This window comes from Anneissia japonica, unplaced genomic scaffold (genome assembly GCF_011630105.1).
Source record: "Anneissia japonica isolate Jap-2015-1 unplaced genomic scaffold, ASM1163010v1 scaffold284702_len192836_cov137, whole genome shotgun sequence".
NCBI lineage: Eukaryota > Metazoa > Echinodermata > Crinoidea > Comatulida > Comatulidae > Anneissia > Anneissia japonica.
In genome coordinates this window covers 38,175-58,067 of record NW_022723205.1, presented here as the reverse complement: position 1 = coordinate 58,067, position 19,893 = coordinate 38,175, and the positions used below count along the sequence as shown (strand labels likewise).

At 32.3% G+C, this 19,893-nt stretch overlaps 1 protein-coding gene across 3 annotated transcripts in view; it reads left to right on the top strand.

Moving 5' to 3' along the window:
• The window catches only part of LOC117112121 (amyloid-beta A4 precursor protein-binding family B member 2-like), a 70,896-nt gene that overhangs the window by 34,798 nt on the left and 16,205 nt on the right, over window positions 1–19,893 (top strand). For 2 of the 3 annotated variants that reach the window (XM_033255171.1, XM_033255175.1), the window contains 4 exons: window positions 3,434–3,586; window positions 4,163–4,315; window positions 6,520–6,647; window positions 13,783–13,788. In XM_033255171.1, the coding sequence (XP_033111062.1) occupies window positions 3,434–3,586; window positions 4,163–4,315; window positions 6,520–6,647; window positions 13,783–13,788 (440 nt within the window). The remainder of the gene's footprint in view (window positions 1–3,433; window positions 3,587–4,162; window positions 4,316–6,519; window positions 6,648–13,782; window positions 13,789–19,893) is intronic. The other variant, XM_033255174.1, reaches the window with a different exon arrangement.

Sequence of the window (19,893 nt, the reverse complement as noted above, 5' to 3'; positions counted from 1 at the left end):
TGTGCAAGCCCGCACCTTCATAGATACATCACAATTTTTTTTGGGGGGGTGGGTGGTGTGCAAGCCCACACCTTCATAGATACATCACTGCTGTAGCATCCGATCTTTGAGATAATCACACTTAATTAAAAATATTAACACTGTTTATATTAATCATACAGGGATAAATATGACATTGAATATTCCCCCAAGAGTGTTTGGCATGCTCAAATTTTTTGCATAATGTTTTGGCTGTGTTACATGATCCCAAATTTTCTTACATTTCACATCAAAAATTATAAAATAAACCAAGGTACTGTATTTTAATATGTCTTCATGTTTTCTATTTTTATTAAAATCACAAATTATATTGTTTTATAGACTGTAAAATAATGTAGAAATATTAACCAAATTAATATCTCTGGATCCCAATGAGGGAATTACCCCTACATCCCACAAAATTTAATACCTACAAATTTATTTTCCGCTATACTACACTCCAAATATATAATTATATTATATATACATTTATGATACATTCATATAATTGTCAATAATTGTAATCTATTGTTAAATATATTCTGGCTATGACGTTGAGGGGATTTACTCACCCCACAGAAATAGATACCTACAGTACACATTTTATTTTCCGCTAAACCCCAAATTATATTATATTATTTATATACATATGCATCCAATAATGTCAATAATTGTAAATCTTTCGTTAAATATATTCTGCCTGTCTTATATTCCAACTTTCAATATTGGTTCATTACTATGCATCCCTGTGTAAATATTTGGCAAATTGCCAGATGTGAAAGCATAACAAAAGTGTTTAATTGACTCCAGGCTCTTTGGCAGTTACTAACGATACCCAAGGGCATGCACATAGGGGTAATATTTAATTATTTATGTAAAGCGATACATATGCCATGATAGATACACATTTCAACGGGTTTTTACTCTTGCCGTGAAGATGTAAATCCGGCATTTCATTGACTCATCTACGCTTATTAATTTTACAACGTGCATTTTACTCAATTCACACATTCAAATCTGCGCTGAGGGTTGAAGAGATTAGTATTGAAGATTTCTATGAATGCAAAATATTGTAGAGTGAGAAAAAGATTATATAAAATAGAATAATAATTTTTTGAAAAAAAAAAAAGAATAACTGATAGATGGTTTAATACATGATCAGTTTCCATATGTTTTTTTTTTGACTAATAATGAATATGCATTTAAATGTATCCACATTTCTTCCTTAAAATCCCAAAACACCAAAATCACAATTACCATAATTTTTTTGAGTAGGAAAAAATTATTAATATGTTGTCCAGATGAATATTTTTAGATATTATAAAAGAGATTTTGTAGATAAAACTTGATGAAATTACAAATTTTGAATATTAAAACTGGGAAGCAAAGAGATATTAATATCCTCAATTTTCCCAGTTGGTTAATAATTCAAAAACGTGTATGTTATCATCTATTTCAGTGGCGGGTTCCAGGGGGATTTCAGGGGGTTCGGATGAATTGCATCTGTTAAGAAGTATAACAAAATACTGGGTCCTGGATAACAGAAGGCATGCTAACCTAGGCTTAGGTTGGCAGATGATACAAACTAGGCTTTAGCCCAACTAGATTTCAATTGAATAAAGATTAAAAACACTGTTTTTGGTTCCATGTCGTAATAATTTATGTACGAAAGTACGTTTGTCAGACCTATCGGTTCATCGATCCATGGAAGAAATACTACTGTACGTATTCAACTACTTAATATTGTTGGAATATAATAATATATTGCCTATGTCTTGATTTTTTTTTCTTATGTATAGGCCTAAGAATGAGATAAAATTAACTGACCTTTTTCAAGAGAGGGAAAACCTTGAATTTTTAAGAAATTTAAAGTCATTAAAAGACACCTCAGAAGGCAGGGAAGATTATTTCCGGCCATCTAGGAATCAAAATTTTTTTTGGGAAACATTTTGAATCCTGGATCCACCCCTATGTAGCCTGATTCCTTAAATATTTTTTTTAATTTTCATTATTCATTTTTATCTCTTGATTTTTGGTGAGAAACGTACTGTTGGGTGAAAATAATATAAAAATGGATAACCATTATATATTTTTTCTTATCACACTGAATAGTAATGTAACAGCTGACAGCTCATATAGACTGTCTCTGTATTCCTTGTGTCAACCTCTGCTGAAGAGAAACCGGTCCGATCCATTAGGGAAATTAAACATTCTATTTTTACATTAAGCCACTCTAAAAATGTATACAATATATAATATATGTCCGAAGGTTTGCAGTATAATATCGGTTTATATTGCAATTTTTGTGTGTATCAGAATGCAATTTCATTTCATATTCTATCTATTCCCCACGCTGACCCACTGAAAAAATAATCACCATTATAATTTCATATACAGTACGTGTAATTATTACTATAGTCGATTTCAACAGAATATGATTAAAGTAGTGGTCTAAAATTTGCTTATTCAGATTTAGAACTTATTTGTCCCCACAGAAACTTGTAACGGGTACATTCACTCATATCAAAACAAATATTTACCTTTCATACACAATTATAAATATTAATAATATAATAATAACAACGTAAAAGATTAAAAACAATCAAAATACATTCACAGTTTTATTCCTTTTTTTTTTGTTTTTTTTATTCTTCTGTTGTTTATTACACCTTGGTTGAGGTTTTGAGCCAGTGGAGATAATAACATAATGCATTATGCACTTTATGAGTGCATTGCCATTATCATTACCATACAGCCTATAAAAATCCATAAAAAAAAACAGATGCTAATGCATCTTTTAGTTATTGATGATTTCATTTAATTATTGGTAAGGCTCATTTGGCTGTAGTAAATTAAAGTCTTCATGTTGTTGGCTACCTTTTCAATTATTTTTTTAGAAAAGAATTTTATGTAATGAGTTATCAATTGATCAATATAGATTACATTGTTGTCATGTTTTGGAATGAAGCGTACAAAATTTAGTGAAGAAATTGTGTTGTGACATATACTGATGCAATTTATGTCAAATAAATTGATGCAGGGCAGGTGTGCTGAGTTGAGTATGTGCATGTTATGGTTGTGTTTTTTTTCCATCATTGGTGTTATTCTGCTTATCCTCCTTAAGTATCCATTAAGTATAAATCTTTAAGATAATGAGGTCAAACAAATTTTTTGAAATATATAATTTAATATTTTTTACTGGATTTTAAACCAAACACCCTGGGATTCGGAAGTGGGCATCTTTATGGTATCATCATCATTATCATCACCATGGTGATCATCATCATCACCACCATCATCATCATCACCATCATCATCATCATCATCATCATCGTTTATGGTCTGTTGATCCCAGCACACGAGGTGATGTTAATAATTATTACAAATTCAATAAATGATATAATTATTTATTCAGCTTTCGCAGTCTTCAATACCGAGTGGTGGAACGAACTCTGACCCGGAGCAGCATATTCGAGCTTTCCAAGAGTCTGCCCTAAGATACGCTTCACTGAACGCCGGAGACGTAGACTCGGACCAGGAGCATGAAGAAAAGAAAGTCGGACGTGATGTAAGTAGAATATATTTATAGTGAATTAACTTGATGCTAATTCTGAGACTTAGACACATCATTTTAAATGTTGCAGATAGATCTTGATACATTATTTTATAATACTAACGCTCAGTCGAGCCAGTTAGCACCCACGCTGCCATAAAAAAAAAAAAAAATTCAGAAAAAAAACCAGAAGTTCTTCTTTATTTTATTACGTTTAACGCTGCCTTGAAATTTTCAAAAATAAGATATGTATATTTCTTCCTAATTGTATAATTTGAAAGCATGTAATCATCCCTATACTGTTCACATATACCAATAAAATTTTATTTTTATTTTCTCCTTCATCTGGATGTTTTTGGCAAATCTATTTGCCCAAATAAGAAAACAAAAAACGTTCCTGATTAGAGGTGAGAAAAAGAGTAATGAACATGACAGCTTTTCACACTTGCTTGTGCCAGTTGATGTATTGCTGTCAGTCAAAGTGTAAACACCAATTTGTCTTGTGAAGTGAACAATTCTTAAGAAACTAAACAAATAAATATTGTTGAAATTTGCCACCTAATACCCTCACCTTATGCCTGTTTCTTTCAGCCAATAAAATTTCATGTACGATCACTGGGCTGGGTAGAAATGAATGACTCCGACCTGTCGCCAGGAAAGAGTAGTCTTGCGGTTAACAATTGTATCCGACAGCTCTCGTACCGTAAAAACGACATCAGGGACAGTGCTGGAATATGGGGCGAGGTTAGTATAACAATAACTAAAATAATAATGAACCAAAACACTTTCTAGAATTTCATACATTGTCATGACATCATTTCTTAGTCTAGAGTTTTACTTTCTCTCTGTACAGTATCTGCATTTCAGTTAATTTTTGAATGCAAGTCTTTTTCATATTTTTTTGTTCCTTCTTGCAAAAAAACGGCCTTGTGAAAAAACCTTTAAGGTGATACAAGTTTTTACCATTTTAAAATATAGTAGTAGCTGTTATTCATAAACTATTTCAACATTCTGTTTGCCCCAACTCACAAGTCCAATCCCCTAAACATTTTTTCTCAAACCCATACAATAATCTTGATACCTTCTTTTATTCATTATTATTAGACTTCCTACTGACTATATATTTTGAAATTTGTTTTGACTAATTTAAATTGGGTCAGTAATAATAATAATAATCATTAAATGCTTGCGGTATACCTTTCTGAAAAGAAATGTTTATTGAGAATGTCTTGACATTTCAATTGAGTTGCTTCAATCTGTCATCAGGAGAATAATATCTGTGTTGAGTGAGCAGAAATCATCACTACTCTTATACTAACATATTAAAATGGTATTTGCTATAATGTATTCATGTATACATTGTAGACATCATAAATGCATGTTCATAGGAAGACAATGCAAATAAATGAAACAAAATCAATATTGCTAATATTTACTAATTGCAAGACATTCCTTCAGAGAGATAATTTTCAGTTGAAAGGTAAACACCGATGACACGAATGTTTATAAAGGATTTAGAAACTATGTAACATTAGCGCGAACGAATACAAATCGACTGAAGATATCTGCTTTATATGCCAGTTGCTAACATTTTTTTGCTAACGTTTTATGAAGCATCGTCTAGACTAACAGTCGTGTCCTGTGATATTTAATACTTTCGGATAATGCCTCGTTGATTTGAGGTTCCAACAAGGTTATTAATGGAGCCGTGCTTGAGTTTTGTCGCCACATCTTATTAATAGGTACCGTCATAGAGAGAATCCAGTTTGAACGGCGAACCAATTTAAAAACGTGCAGTTATTGTTGAATTATTCAAAAGTAATTGACTCAATATGAAGCCCAAATTGTTGTCTATTATTAAACCTCCATAGTAGGATGGAGAAGATTATTAAACGTAGAGACAAAGTAATATATAATTTCCTTGGTAAGATGGCACTTAATGGACTTAATAATAATATTTCCATTGCCGTTACCACAACAGCAGTATAGTTCACGGCCATGTTCTAAATAATGCATGATTTCTCCACTGAGCGTTCCTCTTATGTAGCACTTCACTTTAGTGGCTTTTAGACTTACATGTACTTCTATTGGGCAATTTTCTTATGAAAAATTTAAAATAATATCAAATCAATCATTATATACTGCCCTCATTAGGTTGATAGTAATCCTTGTAAATTTTAGTTACTAACAGTTGCGTATTTCATGGAACTGTCCCAAATTTCAAAGTCGTTTTTTTTATGAAGATCTTCCAAAATCTATGTATGATCGTCAATTTTCGTTACAAATTGTTTAGAATTAATTTTTAATGAAAATAATACTATTTTACACAAAATTGTCCTTAAACATGACCATTGACTTCCTTAATTCATATTGCCCTGTATGAGGATCTAGTGGATTATAAAAAAAAAGAAAGGGGCCCTCCACCCCCCTTTGGAAAGTAAAAAAAAGAAAAAATTGATCGCCCAAGATGCTTCAGAGGTTATTTTCGGGTGTCTAGTAACAACAATTTCGCGGGGACATGTCCCCATGCCCCAGACCTCCTAGGGTGGAGTTATCTTGATTAGCCCCACTTTTGGGCCCCCCTAACTTCGGACATCTCTGGATCCGCCCCTGGTATGTAACAGAAACAGAGTTGGTGGTTATGGATGCTTGACCCCCCCCCCAATTGCAGGGTCATGGTTCAATTTCTCAGTGTTGCAGGATTTTCCTTACAACCCGAAACAACTCCACATCCTAGGACTCATACTGAGATTTAGTTAGTGTAAAGCATCTTGTGTGTATGTAAGGGATTGACACCTATTCGTAGAACAGTGATATATTTGCTATTGGCAATCCTCAGCTCCTTTGTGTGTGCCTAAATAAATAAAATAAAATGGCTGGTTAGTTGGTAAGCAAGTTTTATACTCACTGTAATGTTATAAATTTTTTTTTCATCATTTGTTTCTCAGGGTAAAGACATGAACATGGTTTTAGAGGATGAGCACTTGAAGTTGATGGACACAGCAGACGACCAGTTACTGAACCAGCAACATGTGTGTAGCATTCGTGTCTGGGGTGTCGGCAGAGATAATGGCCGGTAAGTAACCACTCTCTTTTAGTGCACGATAGCTGTAGTATATCCTGTAGTGCTAATATATGAGGCATGTCATCCCAAAACTAGCATCCATTGGGCTAAACAACAAAAAATTAATACTCTTTTAATATTACCAAATTTTCAACATTATAACCTTTAAAATGATGCATCATGTATTGTTTGAGGGCCCCTAATGATCTACAATGCTGGATGGGTCTCCCCTCTTGAAATATGGTATTAAAATAAAAGTAAATAATAAAAAATCATTTAATGAAATTGACTGTTTACAGAATTATGATCAGTGTTACGACCTAAGTCCTTGTGGTTGTTAAAATTACGTGCTACATATATATTATTATTATTATTATTATTATTATTATTGTTATTATTATTTATAATCATTGTCATTATTATTATTATTATTATTAATATTATTATTATTATTATTATTATTATATTGTACTATATACAAATAAGTTTAACATATTGTGACAGTACATTAGTTTGAGAAGGCATGCCTCATATAGAATACAGATGTGTTTTGTAAGCCTTACGCAAGGCCAAGAGAAATAACTGTGTTCCTTGAATACAGTGACAATTTGAAATCAATCTCAGTCATCATAATTTCTTTTTAGTATATAAACTCGTAGCTTCCTCCAAGTATTCCAAAGTTTTGATAACTATAATTAGTGGCTTGGCATAACTACTCACTCATCTACCGAGGAAGAGTGGCCCCAGTCGCCAAAAGGATTCGAACCCCTGATCTTTTGCGTGTAAAGTGAAAGTTTTACCTCTGTTCCACATTCTTCCATGTGAGGCTTATCATTACAAAATCAGCATCAGTGCACATTCTTTAATTACTAATTACTCCATTTAATAATTAGTGACAGTACATTGGTTTTTCGGCTAACAAGCCTCATATACCTCAAACACATGTCAACCATAATAAAATATTGTTTTTTTTTTATCATCTTAGAACTTCATAATGATAATAAATTTACAAATATAGTGCATTGCATTCCACAAATGGATCATTGCTTTTATAACTAAAAAAAAAAACCAATTAAGCTGAATTAATCTGAAAGCCCGTCACCTACATTCTATTTTTCATTTGACTTTTGTCCTTTGAACTTGTCCAATTGATCTGTCCTCGATCTAGATTTTTATTCCCCATTAGATGACTACACTTTTGTCGCAGCTCAACGTTTAAAAAATTTTCAGAAGACAATAAATTAGTATGCCATTAAGTCTATAGTGGATAAGTCACAGAAATAGATTTAAACATAAAATATTTCACTGTTCAATATGTATTCTTATGTCTTTGTGTTAGATGGTGGTATGGAGTAATTTCTAACATTTAGGGAGGGAGGGGTGTTGAGTTCATTTTATTTATTATGTATTGATTTGTTTATTTATAGTTGGTGACTTAGTGTTCTATATTGTCAAATAAAACTAGTCTTAAAAGTACTACATTTTTTTGAATGATTTATTTACTACCATCAGACTCTTACACCTCATCAATTTTAACTTAATGTTTGATATGTTCCATCTAGCCAAAAGTGATCATTCAGACCCTGAATTTTTATTTGGAAAAACAATAGTAAATTCAATAAAAATATGATGACTTTGAAAGCCAAACATAAGACATATAGTTCAGGATGACTACATTTATATTTGAACAAAAGGATGAATATAAGCTCACCTATGCATTTTAATAAAACAAATTATATTTGTTTGAACTCTGACATTAGGAGGTTTTTTTCAGAAATACTTCACATGTTCATTTTCATATGTTTTATTAGTTTTCTGAGCATTATTGGTAGAATGCATAACATAGTATCATAACATAGTATCTACATTATTGATATGATTATGAATCCCAGCATGATGACATGATTTCTTTGCTTGGAGTATGCAACTATTCTTTCATATCTAAAATTAATCGGTGGACCCTCTGGTAGCCTTCATGTAGATTTGCAAGTGTTTGTGTGACAAAAGAAAAAAGGGAAAACTAGAAAAAAAGAAAGAAAAAAGAAGAATAAACAAAGTAAAAAATATATAAGTATCCCTCCAATTATGAAGAAAGACCATCTTCAATTAAAAACCACATTTTGCAGCCCCAATTAAGTGTTTATCTTATATCTTTTTAATAATTTTTTTTTCTAATTAAAGACCGAATCTGCTAAAGATCATTATCACCTTTGATCCAGAAAGGGTTCTTTAATTGGAGGGAGACATGTATTTGCTTTGTATTTATATAAAAAAAGTTGTACGACTATGTTTCAGGATAAAAAAAATTGAATGCATGAAGATTTATATAGTTGTCTAGTTTCGATCTCTTTTGGCGAGTTCAATTTAAAGTAGGCTTACGCCTTAGGAACTGTTGGCTTGCAGATCCGATTACAGATTATAATGGTCGTAAGCAAACTCAAAGTTAAATCGGCTGAAACATTCACGAAACAAAATACATCAGTTCGCACATTATTTCAGACGCAGTACGACATGATAATGTTCGCTTAAATTTGTTGAGAATGACATGTATTTTAGATGTACAGCTGTTAATGCATCAAATATCAAAAACAGACTTCTCCAAAAAAAATCATAAATTTGAATGTCTCATTTAAAACATAATTTATCAACCATGTCTCAGACCATAAGAATTTTTTCTATGATTTATTGAAGTGATACTACAGATTTCCTTAACCTTTCTGGCAAGGAGAGGGTATAGGCCTATACACCATTTTGTTTTTTTAAATAGCGCCACCAACTTCTGAAGACTTGCAAATTTTCGTTGGGAAACATACAGTAGAGCAGCAGTATCGAAACTACCAAAAACACTGCAGGTTTTATGCGTTTCTGTTTTTTTTTTTCTTTTCAAGAAAGAAAGTTGTGTATCGACCACAAATATACATTGCAGGGGTTTATTTAAGAATTTGAGTAGCAGGAGAAATTTGAAAGTAACAGGAGATTAAATTGAAATAGGCCGGGGTATAGGGGGCCGCCTAGGCCCCCATCGCGGTCCAGGGGCAGAGCCCTGGTCGGGGGTCAAGGGGGCGGAAGTGCCATTGCGCTCCAGGGTATTAGAGTTTTTTAAGCCCATTTGATGGCATTTCTCTACATCATTTTTTCTTAACAGTTTTTCAGAATCAATTACTGAGCTCTAAAAAAGTTGATATTTTTACATATTCTTCATACATAGGCCTACCTAGCCTAAATAGATACTGTAAACCAGAAACTTTCGCGAATTGATAATTTCGGCATACACATCTAGATGTCGAATCTCAAAAAGCCTAAATTTAATTCATGAGAGGAATATCATACAATAGCTGAAAATATCGTATCGTGAGTTTAGGCCTAGGTTAGATAGGCCTACAGCCACTGTGTAGGCTACAGTATCTAGGCTTAGGCAGGCTAAGGCGCCACAAGCCTGCCAGGACTTAGCTGGCTATCCCAGGCACAGATAAGAAAGAGACAAGTTTACTCACTCATATGATATTCCTTAATTTTGTATGGTATTCAAGCATCCTACAAAATGAACAATGTTTATCAATGTTTTATTAACAAACTATTTTCCTGTAGGCCTAGTATCGATTCAAACATTGATTGATGATGATTGAACATCGTGGTATGTCATATGGTACGGAAAATTAGTTTCCCATTTGAACTTCTTAGTATACACTGCACAGTGGTTGCACATGTGCAATCACATGCAGTGATGATCAGAACCTCCTTGATTAGTATACTTACTGAATAGGCTAGAATAGGCCTAGAATTTACGAATTTTTAGAGCTCAACATCGGAATTTAAGGTCAGAATATTGATTAATAATTGAAATACATTCTTTTTGAAGTTTATACACATTTAATAAAATCCACCAAAAAAATTGAAAATACAATTTTTATAATGATGAAGTTGTTTACTTTTCACAAACATGTTGAAATTTGTGGGGATTCACCACTTAGGCCTATGCCCTAGATCTGCGTTGAAGAAAACATCTAAAGGAGAGCAAAAAATAGTTCTAAAATTTACGCAGATATCGAAAAGGAATGGATATCACATTGGAAAAAAAAAATGTCTCATGTGATGTGAATTGAGACGATTTTGGCTTGCTCTGCCGTTTTAATCACTGTACTATCTATGACTCTGAAATTGTGAGTGTAAACAGCATTCAATATAGTTGGTTCGGCTTGCTACCTCCGCCACCGAATGTAAACGAATTTGAGCCAGTGTTGGTTTTTTTTTTAAATTATTTATCATTTCCAAAATATGTATGTCATTACAAAGAGGGCTAGTATAAATAAAAATGAAATGAAAATAAAAGGTTCATAGTCATACACAAATTAATTTTAAAACGACGATCTGTTTTTTTCTTCTCCGCGGTAAGAAAACCCGGAAGCCCAATGTACAGTAAAAGAGTTTGGGCGATGTATATCGTCATCACCTGAGCATGTGGTGGAGGAGAAATTTCTATTATCTTATTGGCTAACATGTGATTTAGAGGCGTGGCTTCTTTGATGGACTCAACCAGACGCGACTGCCGAACTTTGAACTTTAACTTTGTTTACGCCGCGAGTTCATGAAATGGAGTCTGAAAATTGGTAGATATTTTAACGAACTTTCAACAGAAAGGAACATCGAAATGAGTGCATACTATTGCAAATTAACTTCGTGTAGATAAATAAGGTTCTTTACAGGCCTGTTGCGATATTTATATTGGTGGTTTTTGTATTACTTTTTGTACAGCATTGATTGAAGTAGCCGGCGAAAACATCGTAGTAGCCGATCGAATGCGCCGGCCGCCGGCTGTTAAATAAACCCCTGCATTGGTAACTAAACAAAATGCATATGGATGATCCCCCCCCCACCCCCAGTGGCAGCTGCCAGGTTCTTAGAAATTTTCATTTCAAATTTGCCGAAAATGGTGTTTACAGAGATTATAGGAAATATATTATTAATAAAAATCTGTTAACTGCCAATTTATTTTAACTTTTTGTCCAGATTATCAAATTTTTGTTTACAACTGTAGTCATAATGTGCCTATATATGGTCATGATTTAAGGTCATCAATACCATATTTAGGAATAAATAAAACTTGTGCATTTGCCATCGCCAGAGCTTAAGGATTATTTGGAAGAATATATTTTTCAGGTAGAAAAATACCAACATCTCAACTTTTTCAGACGATTTTAAAGTTTTACAGTAGATGTATAAATACGGTGGATTAAAAGAACAACATGGCAAATATTATATTGTATTAGAAGAAAAATATAATTATTTAGGTTAGACCTTGAATTAATAAAATGTGTGTTCAAAAAAATTGAGGACCTTTTTCACATATTGGAAGAAGGTGATTTGAGTGTTCAGAGGCTCACTAAAGTTTAGGTATTTCTGCATATGATATATATACATACATACATACATACATACATACGTAAAAAACAATGCAACTGTTGTATCAAAAATTATTCAAAATACTTGAGTAAATTTCCTGTATGATTAAAATTGAAATGGTATTGGGTTTAAAATAGAGGTATTTGTAGTGGTACATTATACATAAAAACAACATATTCTGATGCTGAATTTAGATACACAGTTGGTTTCAATTACTTTAAAATTTACGACATCAAAATTTACTTGGATAATTTTGCATGGAAATCGCTGCAAATTAAGATTGAATTCAAACTCCATTCAAAGGTATTCTTTATTGTGTTACAACACTTCTCGAAATATTTATAACGGGAAAACATAGTAAATTATTTGGTACGTATATTTGGCCACAGGCTGTCGCAATGATTGATGGTAGCTTAGTTGTTGCGGAGGCTCAATTTCACTTCCTGTTTTCTATGCGGATGGATAGCGTACCTGTGTTGATTACATAATTACCATTCAATTCTGCATTGGCATGTTGCATTAGGTGATGCTAAAGAAGAAATATAGCAGTGTTCTTAAAGGTCTGTTTACACCTACCAAATTTGTGTGATTTGCCCATATATGGTCATGATGATATATCACACCCATATGGGCATAATGCGAAAATAATATGCTTTTTTCCAAAAATAATATATTTTATATGTTAGACTTAAATAGCGCCTAATGCCAACAAGGCCTCTAATTGCTTCACATTATTACCCTGTTCATTGGGTCAAGCACATAGGCAACACATACTCAGCTCCCTGGAGAGAATTCCATAATGTTGCAGCTAGTAATCAGCACATTTTGCATTTGATCCTTCCGAGTATCCACTTGAACTCCTGGGTGGATTAAGAAAAAAGTCGGTAAAGTACCTTGCCTAGTGGCCCAAGCGAAATGCAAAGCGAGGAATTAAAAGATACTCTAACTGAATTTTTGCAAATTGTTTTTTTTTTTAATTACTGTACTTCAATTAGATTTGTCAGAATGTGAAAACATGACTGTTTATTGTATGTGATATTTTTTGATGTGATGTAATATTTGTTGTTACCTTGTAGATTATGAATAATTCGTAAGGCTATGAATATTCATATTATAATTTAATGCCAATTTCTCAAGAGCCTGAATAAAAATTGTACTAGTAGCACATACAGTATTACGGCATCCTGAACAAAATTGATTAACTTCATTTGCAGGTGTTTTTCAAGCTCATGAGTTATTCATATTAATTAATGTGTCAATAACAGATACATACGTATATATGCAAAGCATGGACTGCACTTGTCCAATCAAAATGGCCGTATCATAAGTCCAAGCTCATGAATTATTCATATTTTGTGTCAGTTAACAGATACAAACATATGCAAAGTATGGACTGCACTTGTCCAATCGCAATGGCCGTATCATAAGTCCAAGCTCATGAATTATTCATATTTTGTGTCAGTAAGCAGATACAAACATATGCTAAGCATGGACTGCACTTGTCCAATCGCAATGGCCATATCATAATTCTAAGCTCATGAATTATTCATATTTAATGTGTCAATAACAGATACAAACATATAATGCAAAGCATGGACTGCACTTGTCCAATCAAAATGACCGTATCATAATGCCACAACTGTTGTTATGAAGTGTTTTGAATGCCATTTTCATGCTTTGATTTGTTCATGTATGACTCCCTATCTTTCCCTTCTTTTGCCTTTCTTGCATTCCATAAAATTATCAGAGAAAGGTAAAGTGTCCAGTTATTTTTTTCAATGATTTATTTAATTTTTCCATCGTTTATACCGAAATTATTGGTGTCAGCTGATTTATTTTTTTACTTCAAACCATCTCAATTTCTTTCTTTAATTCATCATGCTTTAATCATTCGTTCTATTCAAATGTGTTATACTGTGCATGTTATTGTTGCTGAAAAAATGTGTTGGCAGTCTTATTCGATTCTATAGCTATTTTCTTACTCAAAAGCAGACAAATTTGGTATGTTATTGTATGCTAGATTTAATGTTCATGTATTTTTGTTCAATTTTTGTGTCGGTGTTTGACAAGCATTATGTTTTCCAATAGTGTTCATATTTAATTTGTTACAAGCTTCTCTTTTAATACAGCATAGTAGAATAGAGTTATTTTTATATAACATCCGAATATTTGTTATGTGATTGTAACAATTGTATAACTTGATTTATTTAAATTATTATATTATTTATTTATTTCAAAATTATATTTTGTTTATTTAACCAGAGGTGGAGACAGTTGCAGTTCTACCTACCCTCTGTTTACCCGCAGTGTTGGTATTATTTAAGTGTGGATGAATTATACCAAATCTATTTTGTTTTTGATTTATTTGTATTTCTGCTAGTTAAAAAACCCACAAAATATACTTTACCCTGAGCGGATCAAGGAGAGCTATCGGTAGTAGGAAAAGCAGACCATTATATCCTGTATATGGCATAATCCTCTCTCTCCTGTATATATGAACATATCGTTTTATATAGGCCGTCACCGGGGAGGGGTGGGGGGAGAGAGAGGGATGTGAGGTTTGGCCGAACTGATCGTAACTTTGTTAATTAAAGAAACACTTTTGAAAACTTGGCCTATAGGAAACAACCCCCCCCCCCTCCTTCCGCCCCCCTCCTTCTGTGAACCTGGTTACGGACCTGACTCGAGTATGTCGCTATATTACACTATGCAATATTCTAGGCGTATCTAGGTGTGAATCATTTAGATAAGCTTGCAAAGGGCATGGCACTCTGGATCCCTACAATAGGTAAGAAGACACCATCAAACTGACCCTTGGCCTTGAACATAGACCTCCCCCCCCCCCACCAATCTTGGACCATGATAGGTTTTCCTCAATCGGAACATTTGTCCTGCTCTCTTACACCAAAGCTCCAGGTTCTTAACCCTTTATGCCATAGGTCCTACCTCCTTGGACCATAGGTCCTTTATACCCACTGGGGTCTTCTCCTAGTCTTTTCCCTCTCCCCCTTATCAGAGGCTGCCACAAGTACCACATTGTTCCATTGTTGAGTAAACTGCCACTAAGCAGTCAATCTATCTGAGTGGCTCTTCAGGCAAGTTTAATTTTTCTTAGCTTTTTTAACTGATAGATCAAGACCTAATTATTTCCGATTAAAACGTAATAAATTACTATATATTATTTATTGAAGGTATATCTAATGGATTCACAATGCACAAATATAGCCGCCCCCTTTCCCCCTTTGTTTCTTATAAAAAATATGTCAGTTGAAACAGCAATAGATTCTATGGCTAAGCTGTGGAATTAACCTTATCGACTGCTTAGTGATATTACTCAGTATTGAAAGTGTGTCATGGTGTATTTTGACGTCAGCGATGTGGTAATCGATTGACCTACATTTATTTCAATTATTCATTATCAATAAAAATTAAAATTACTTTGTTGAGTATTCATCTGTAATATCATTAGCATTTCATTCCAAAATTCAACAAAATGAAATTGTATTAAAATTAATGTAGTTTTATTTGCATCATGATGTAAGTCATCATTGTCATGTCAATGAGCTTGTTCAAGTGGTTCATTTCGTTGACTATGATTTTTTGTTGAGTATTACTTTCATTCGTATGGTTCGTAAAACAGACTTCGCTGACAACGAAAATTAACGTAAACCAGAGTGTGTTAATCAGCATTAAGTTATCCATGTTACCAAAGCAAACATGGCCGATTGTTTAGTTTAGCAACAACATTTGCGTTAATATAATTTAGATTAAATTTCAGAAAATAAAAATTACAATATTTCCCACATGAAGTCAAAAAGTATTTGTTATCTAACAGAATTCAAAAATTGGATGAAAACATATTTTTACAAAAAAACCCATATTGGCCAGTTGGCCCAGGACCCCCTTAAATATTTCCAAATTTAAAAACTGGAGAAAAAAAAGAAGATTGCATTGATATTTATAACTGAGAGTGCCATTTATGGCCTTCAAGAGGTGCCATAATCCTAAAAATTTCTTATCTCAACTTCAACCATGATGGGGGCTAAGGTGATGGACCTTCTATCTGTGAGAGTCCCTCTAATATGAATTTCTGGATCTGCCACTGGTAGATAAAATCCCACTGTATACATTCAGAAGCTTGAAAACCAAGTATTATATTTTTTGCATTAAAAACCTAATATCTTATATGAGGTCTTTAAGTGTTTTACCAAATATTAAATTATTTAAATTGCACATGGTATCAATAAAAATACAACTTTCACGTTTTAAAAAATACTTCTACAAAATTTTACACATGGAATAATCAGATAACTGGTAGTGATCATGTGACATGACTTGGTCAGGTGACTGACAATAGTCAGGTGACTTGGCAGTAGTCACATGACATGGGCAATAGTCAGGAGACAAACATTGAAACATGTAGCATTTAAATACAAGAACATAATCTTCAAATTCAAATGCTATTTTTAACTACTGTAGAAACAAAATTACTGACGTCACCAATGTCGCAAAAATGTTGTTGAACTATTTTATAAGACCCACATGGGATTATTAGCATTCTGACCAGAACATAGAGACATTCAGTTTCCCACCAACGCAACAGTCTTCTTTTGTAATTGCGTGATTTGCGGTCATGTGCTTCTGTATTCTCAGTTCCGGTGATAATGTCAAACCTGATTTTCATTGCAGTAACACAGCTGCAGAAAATTTTTTTTTTTTTTTTTTTAAAGTAAATTCTTTCAGCAGCCATTTATATTTATAGGGACTGGAGCCTCTCCTTAGTTTCTGTAATGTAAAGTGGCTAAAAGTGTAATACTTCCCTTGGATTGGACGCCAGGTCATCGTAGGTTTAATACTCTCAGAAGTTTTGGGCTGTACCCATTAATAGAGCTGGGTAGACCATGGAAAAATTAGTTTAAACAGAACAGTGCTATTGTGAAGGACACAAATGAAATGCACAGTGGAGGGATTGAAATCCCCACCTTAAGGTTGGGAAACCAAACTGTTCAATCAGGGCTAAATCATTTCTTCAAAAATTAACTGTACTGTGTATTATTTGCTTTCGTAAAAAGAGCAGGATTTACAGAATTATTTTTTTACATTCTTCATATTCTCTTTGATGTGTGTAAATTATTTTAAAAGACCATTACTGTGCATATACCAATTTGGTTTAATTTGTTCTAAATTCTAAAAAGGTTGATGCAAGATTTAAAAAAAAATTTTGTTGATTAGAAATTAAAATACAGTTACCGTAATAACAATGTTTAAAGTGAGGGTAGTTATCAGAATATAAAAGAATTAAAATAATAAGTTGTCAGAAATTAAGAATGAATGAAAGACTTTATTTCTATAAAATTTATATAAAAGAATTTGAATAAGAAGTTGTCAGGAAATGAGAATGAATTAAAGACTTTATTTAAGTATTATAGATGGTATTGGACTGTATGATATTCAGAATACTTAAAGATATGTTGAATATTATATTAATGTCGGGTTCCAGTCCAGTGATAGTTCAAATTACCATGGTAACATCTTCTCACACTCCATCATAACTGTAGTATATGACTCCTCCATAATTTCTATTTTCCTCTCAATCAACCAATAAAAACTTGCGTTACTTTTGCAATTGTAAATCTCAACCAATGAAAATGCGCGATACTTAGCATTCAGAGTTAACTCCAAACCAATGATGACGCAGAGTCCTTCGCATTTAGGAAATGTGTTTTAATAGGTTTTGAATTATGAAAAGTGTAAGGTATGAGATGAGTCAGGCCTGCTTTGCGTGACTTGTTGTTTTCCTTTAATTTAATGAAGGTATTGATTAGGTTGACTTGGGTAGATATTACTAAACATGCCATCTGTGTTTGACACGACATGGATGCTAAAATGACAGTTGATGTTTCGCGTCATCGATTGATCATTTTGATTTTGTTTGTTTATACCAGACAGACATAGCCATTGCTTGTTTAAAGAGATTGTTGTAAAATTTAGAATAATTAATACCTAAATATTCAATTTAATATACTGTGTAACAAAGATTAAATAAGTAAACTAGTTTGGAAATACCGTAGTTTTCGTTAGATATAGATCAAATCAGTTTCGTTTTCTTTTTTTATTAAAATTTTTTTATTATGAAAATCTTTTAGTTCATTATCAGATACCAGAAGAAATGTTTGTAATTAAAACAACTGAAAATTATAAACGAATTAGGGCAAAATTTATTATCAAATTAATACCTTAGATTAGCAAAAAGCATATACCATACTGTACATTTTAATTATTTTCTTTTTTCTTTCTTCAAATATATATTTTTAGAATTTTATGAGCTGTTATTATTATGTACTCAAAAAACTTATAATTCTATTGAAGTAGCTAGTTTTCATAGATATACCATAGATCAAATCGGTTCTGTTTTCTTCGATTTACAATTTGTTTTATTATAAAAATCCTTCAGTTGATTTCCAGCTTATACCAGAAGAATCTTCGCATTTGTGTCAGAGGTTGTTGCACCTCACAGTAAGACAGTTTATGATTGATTACATTAATTATTTTATGAACGACGAAGTATACAATTTAAAACAGCATCCAAGATAATGTAGAAGTGTGTGTATTGTACATTAAAACAATTGAAATTATAAACCAAAAATTAGGGCAAAATATTTTGTTATAATAATACCTTCTAATAGATCAGAAAAAAACATTCCATAATGCAAGTACAGTAAATATTCAAAAAAACATGTAAACACTATACATTTTAATTATTTTTATTCTTTTTTTTCATATATATATTTAGAATTTATTCAAAAAAAATGTATATATTAGCCCTGTTTTTATTTTCAGTATTTTATGAGCTGTTATTGTATGTATTGCATATTGTTATGTACACTCAAAATATTAATAACATTAACACACCATACATTTTAATAACTTTTATTCTTTTTCTCTAATTAATAGGTATTTTTAGAATTTATTAAAAATACAGTAATTATATATTAGCCCAGTTTTTATATTCAGTATTTTATGGGCTGTTATTGTATGCTCAAAAAATTCATTGAAATTCTGATTAATTCTATTTAAATTTTACTTATAATATCTAATTCACATTATTTGTTTAATAATTACAAATCAATAACATTAATGTTCATTTTGATATTTAAAAAAAAAATCTACTTGATTGTTAAATGGAATAAAATGGAAGTTTTGCTTTGTGATTTATTTTCCAAGAACATTAAATATGAGAGTATAAATATTAACCAAATATTTTTTTGAAAAATGTAGTTTAAAATCGTACTGTTCATGAGAGAAAAATGTTGATAAAAATAAATGGGTGTCATATTAAACGCTTGAGCGGTTTTCTCCAACGGCGGAGAGAATTCAAGATGCACATCGTAGTTTATAATTAGATGAATGCAAACGGGATCTTGTATGCGCATATTTCTCCCGTGTAACCTTTAACAGAATCAATATGATAATCAGCGAGTCACTCTGCTAGTCTCAGCGTTGGATTGTCGCACACCCTGTCATAGAAGGTTCGTAGTGAAAGCCATTAACTAGGATCTTTTTGTGTTGTAATTAGTAAGTGATTAGGTAAATCATGTTCTATGTTAATTAGATTGGTTGAATAGATGTATCTATTGTTATAAAGAGTTCTTTTTTTAACATATTTGTTTACTAACGTAAAAAATAACTGATATTCTTCCTTATTGTAGCGTTTGTATCAAGCATGTAAGAAATATCTATAATGAAGTATCGAGCTAGGACTACATTTCTCGGATCAGTTATTTATAGAAAGTAATTAACCTGGGACGATTAACTCCTCCAGTAGAGCCTCAGCACAGTATTTCACTATTCAGAATTA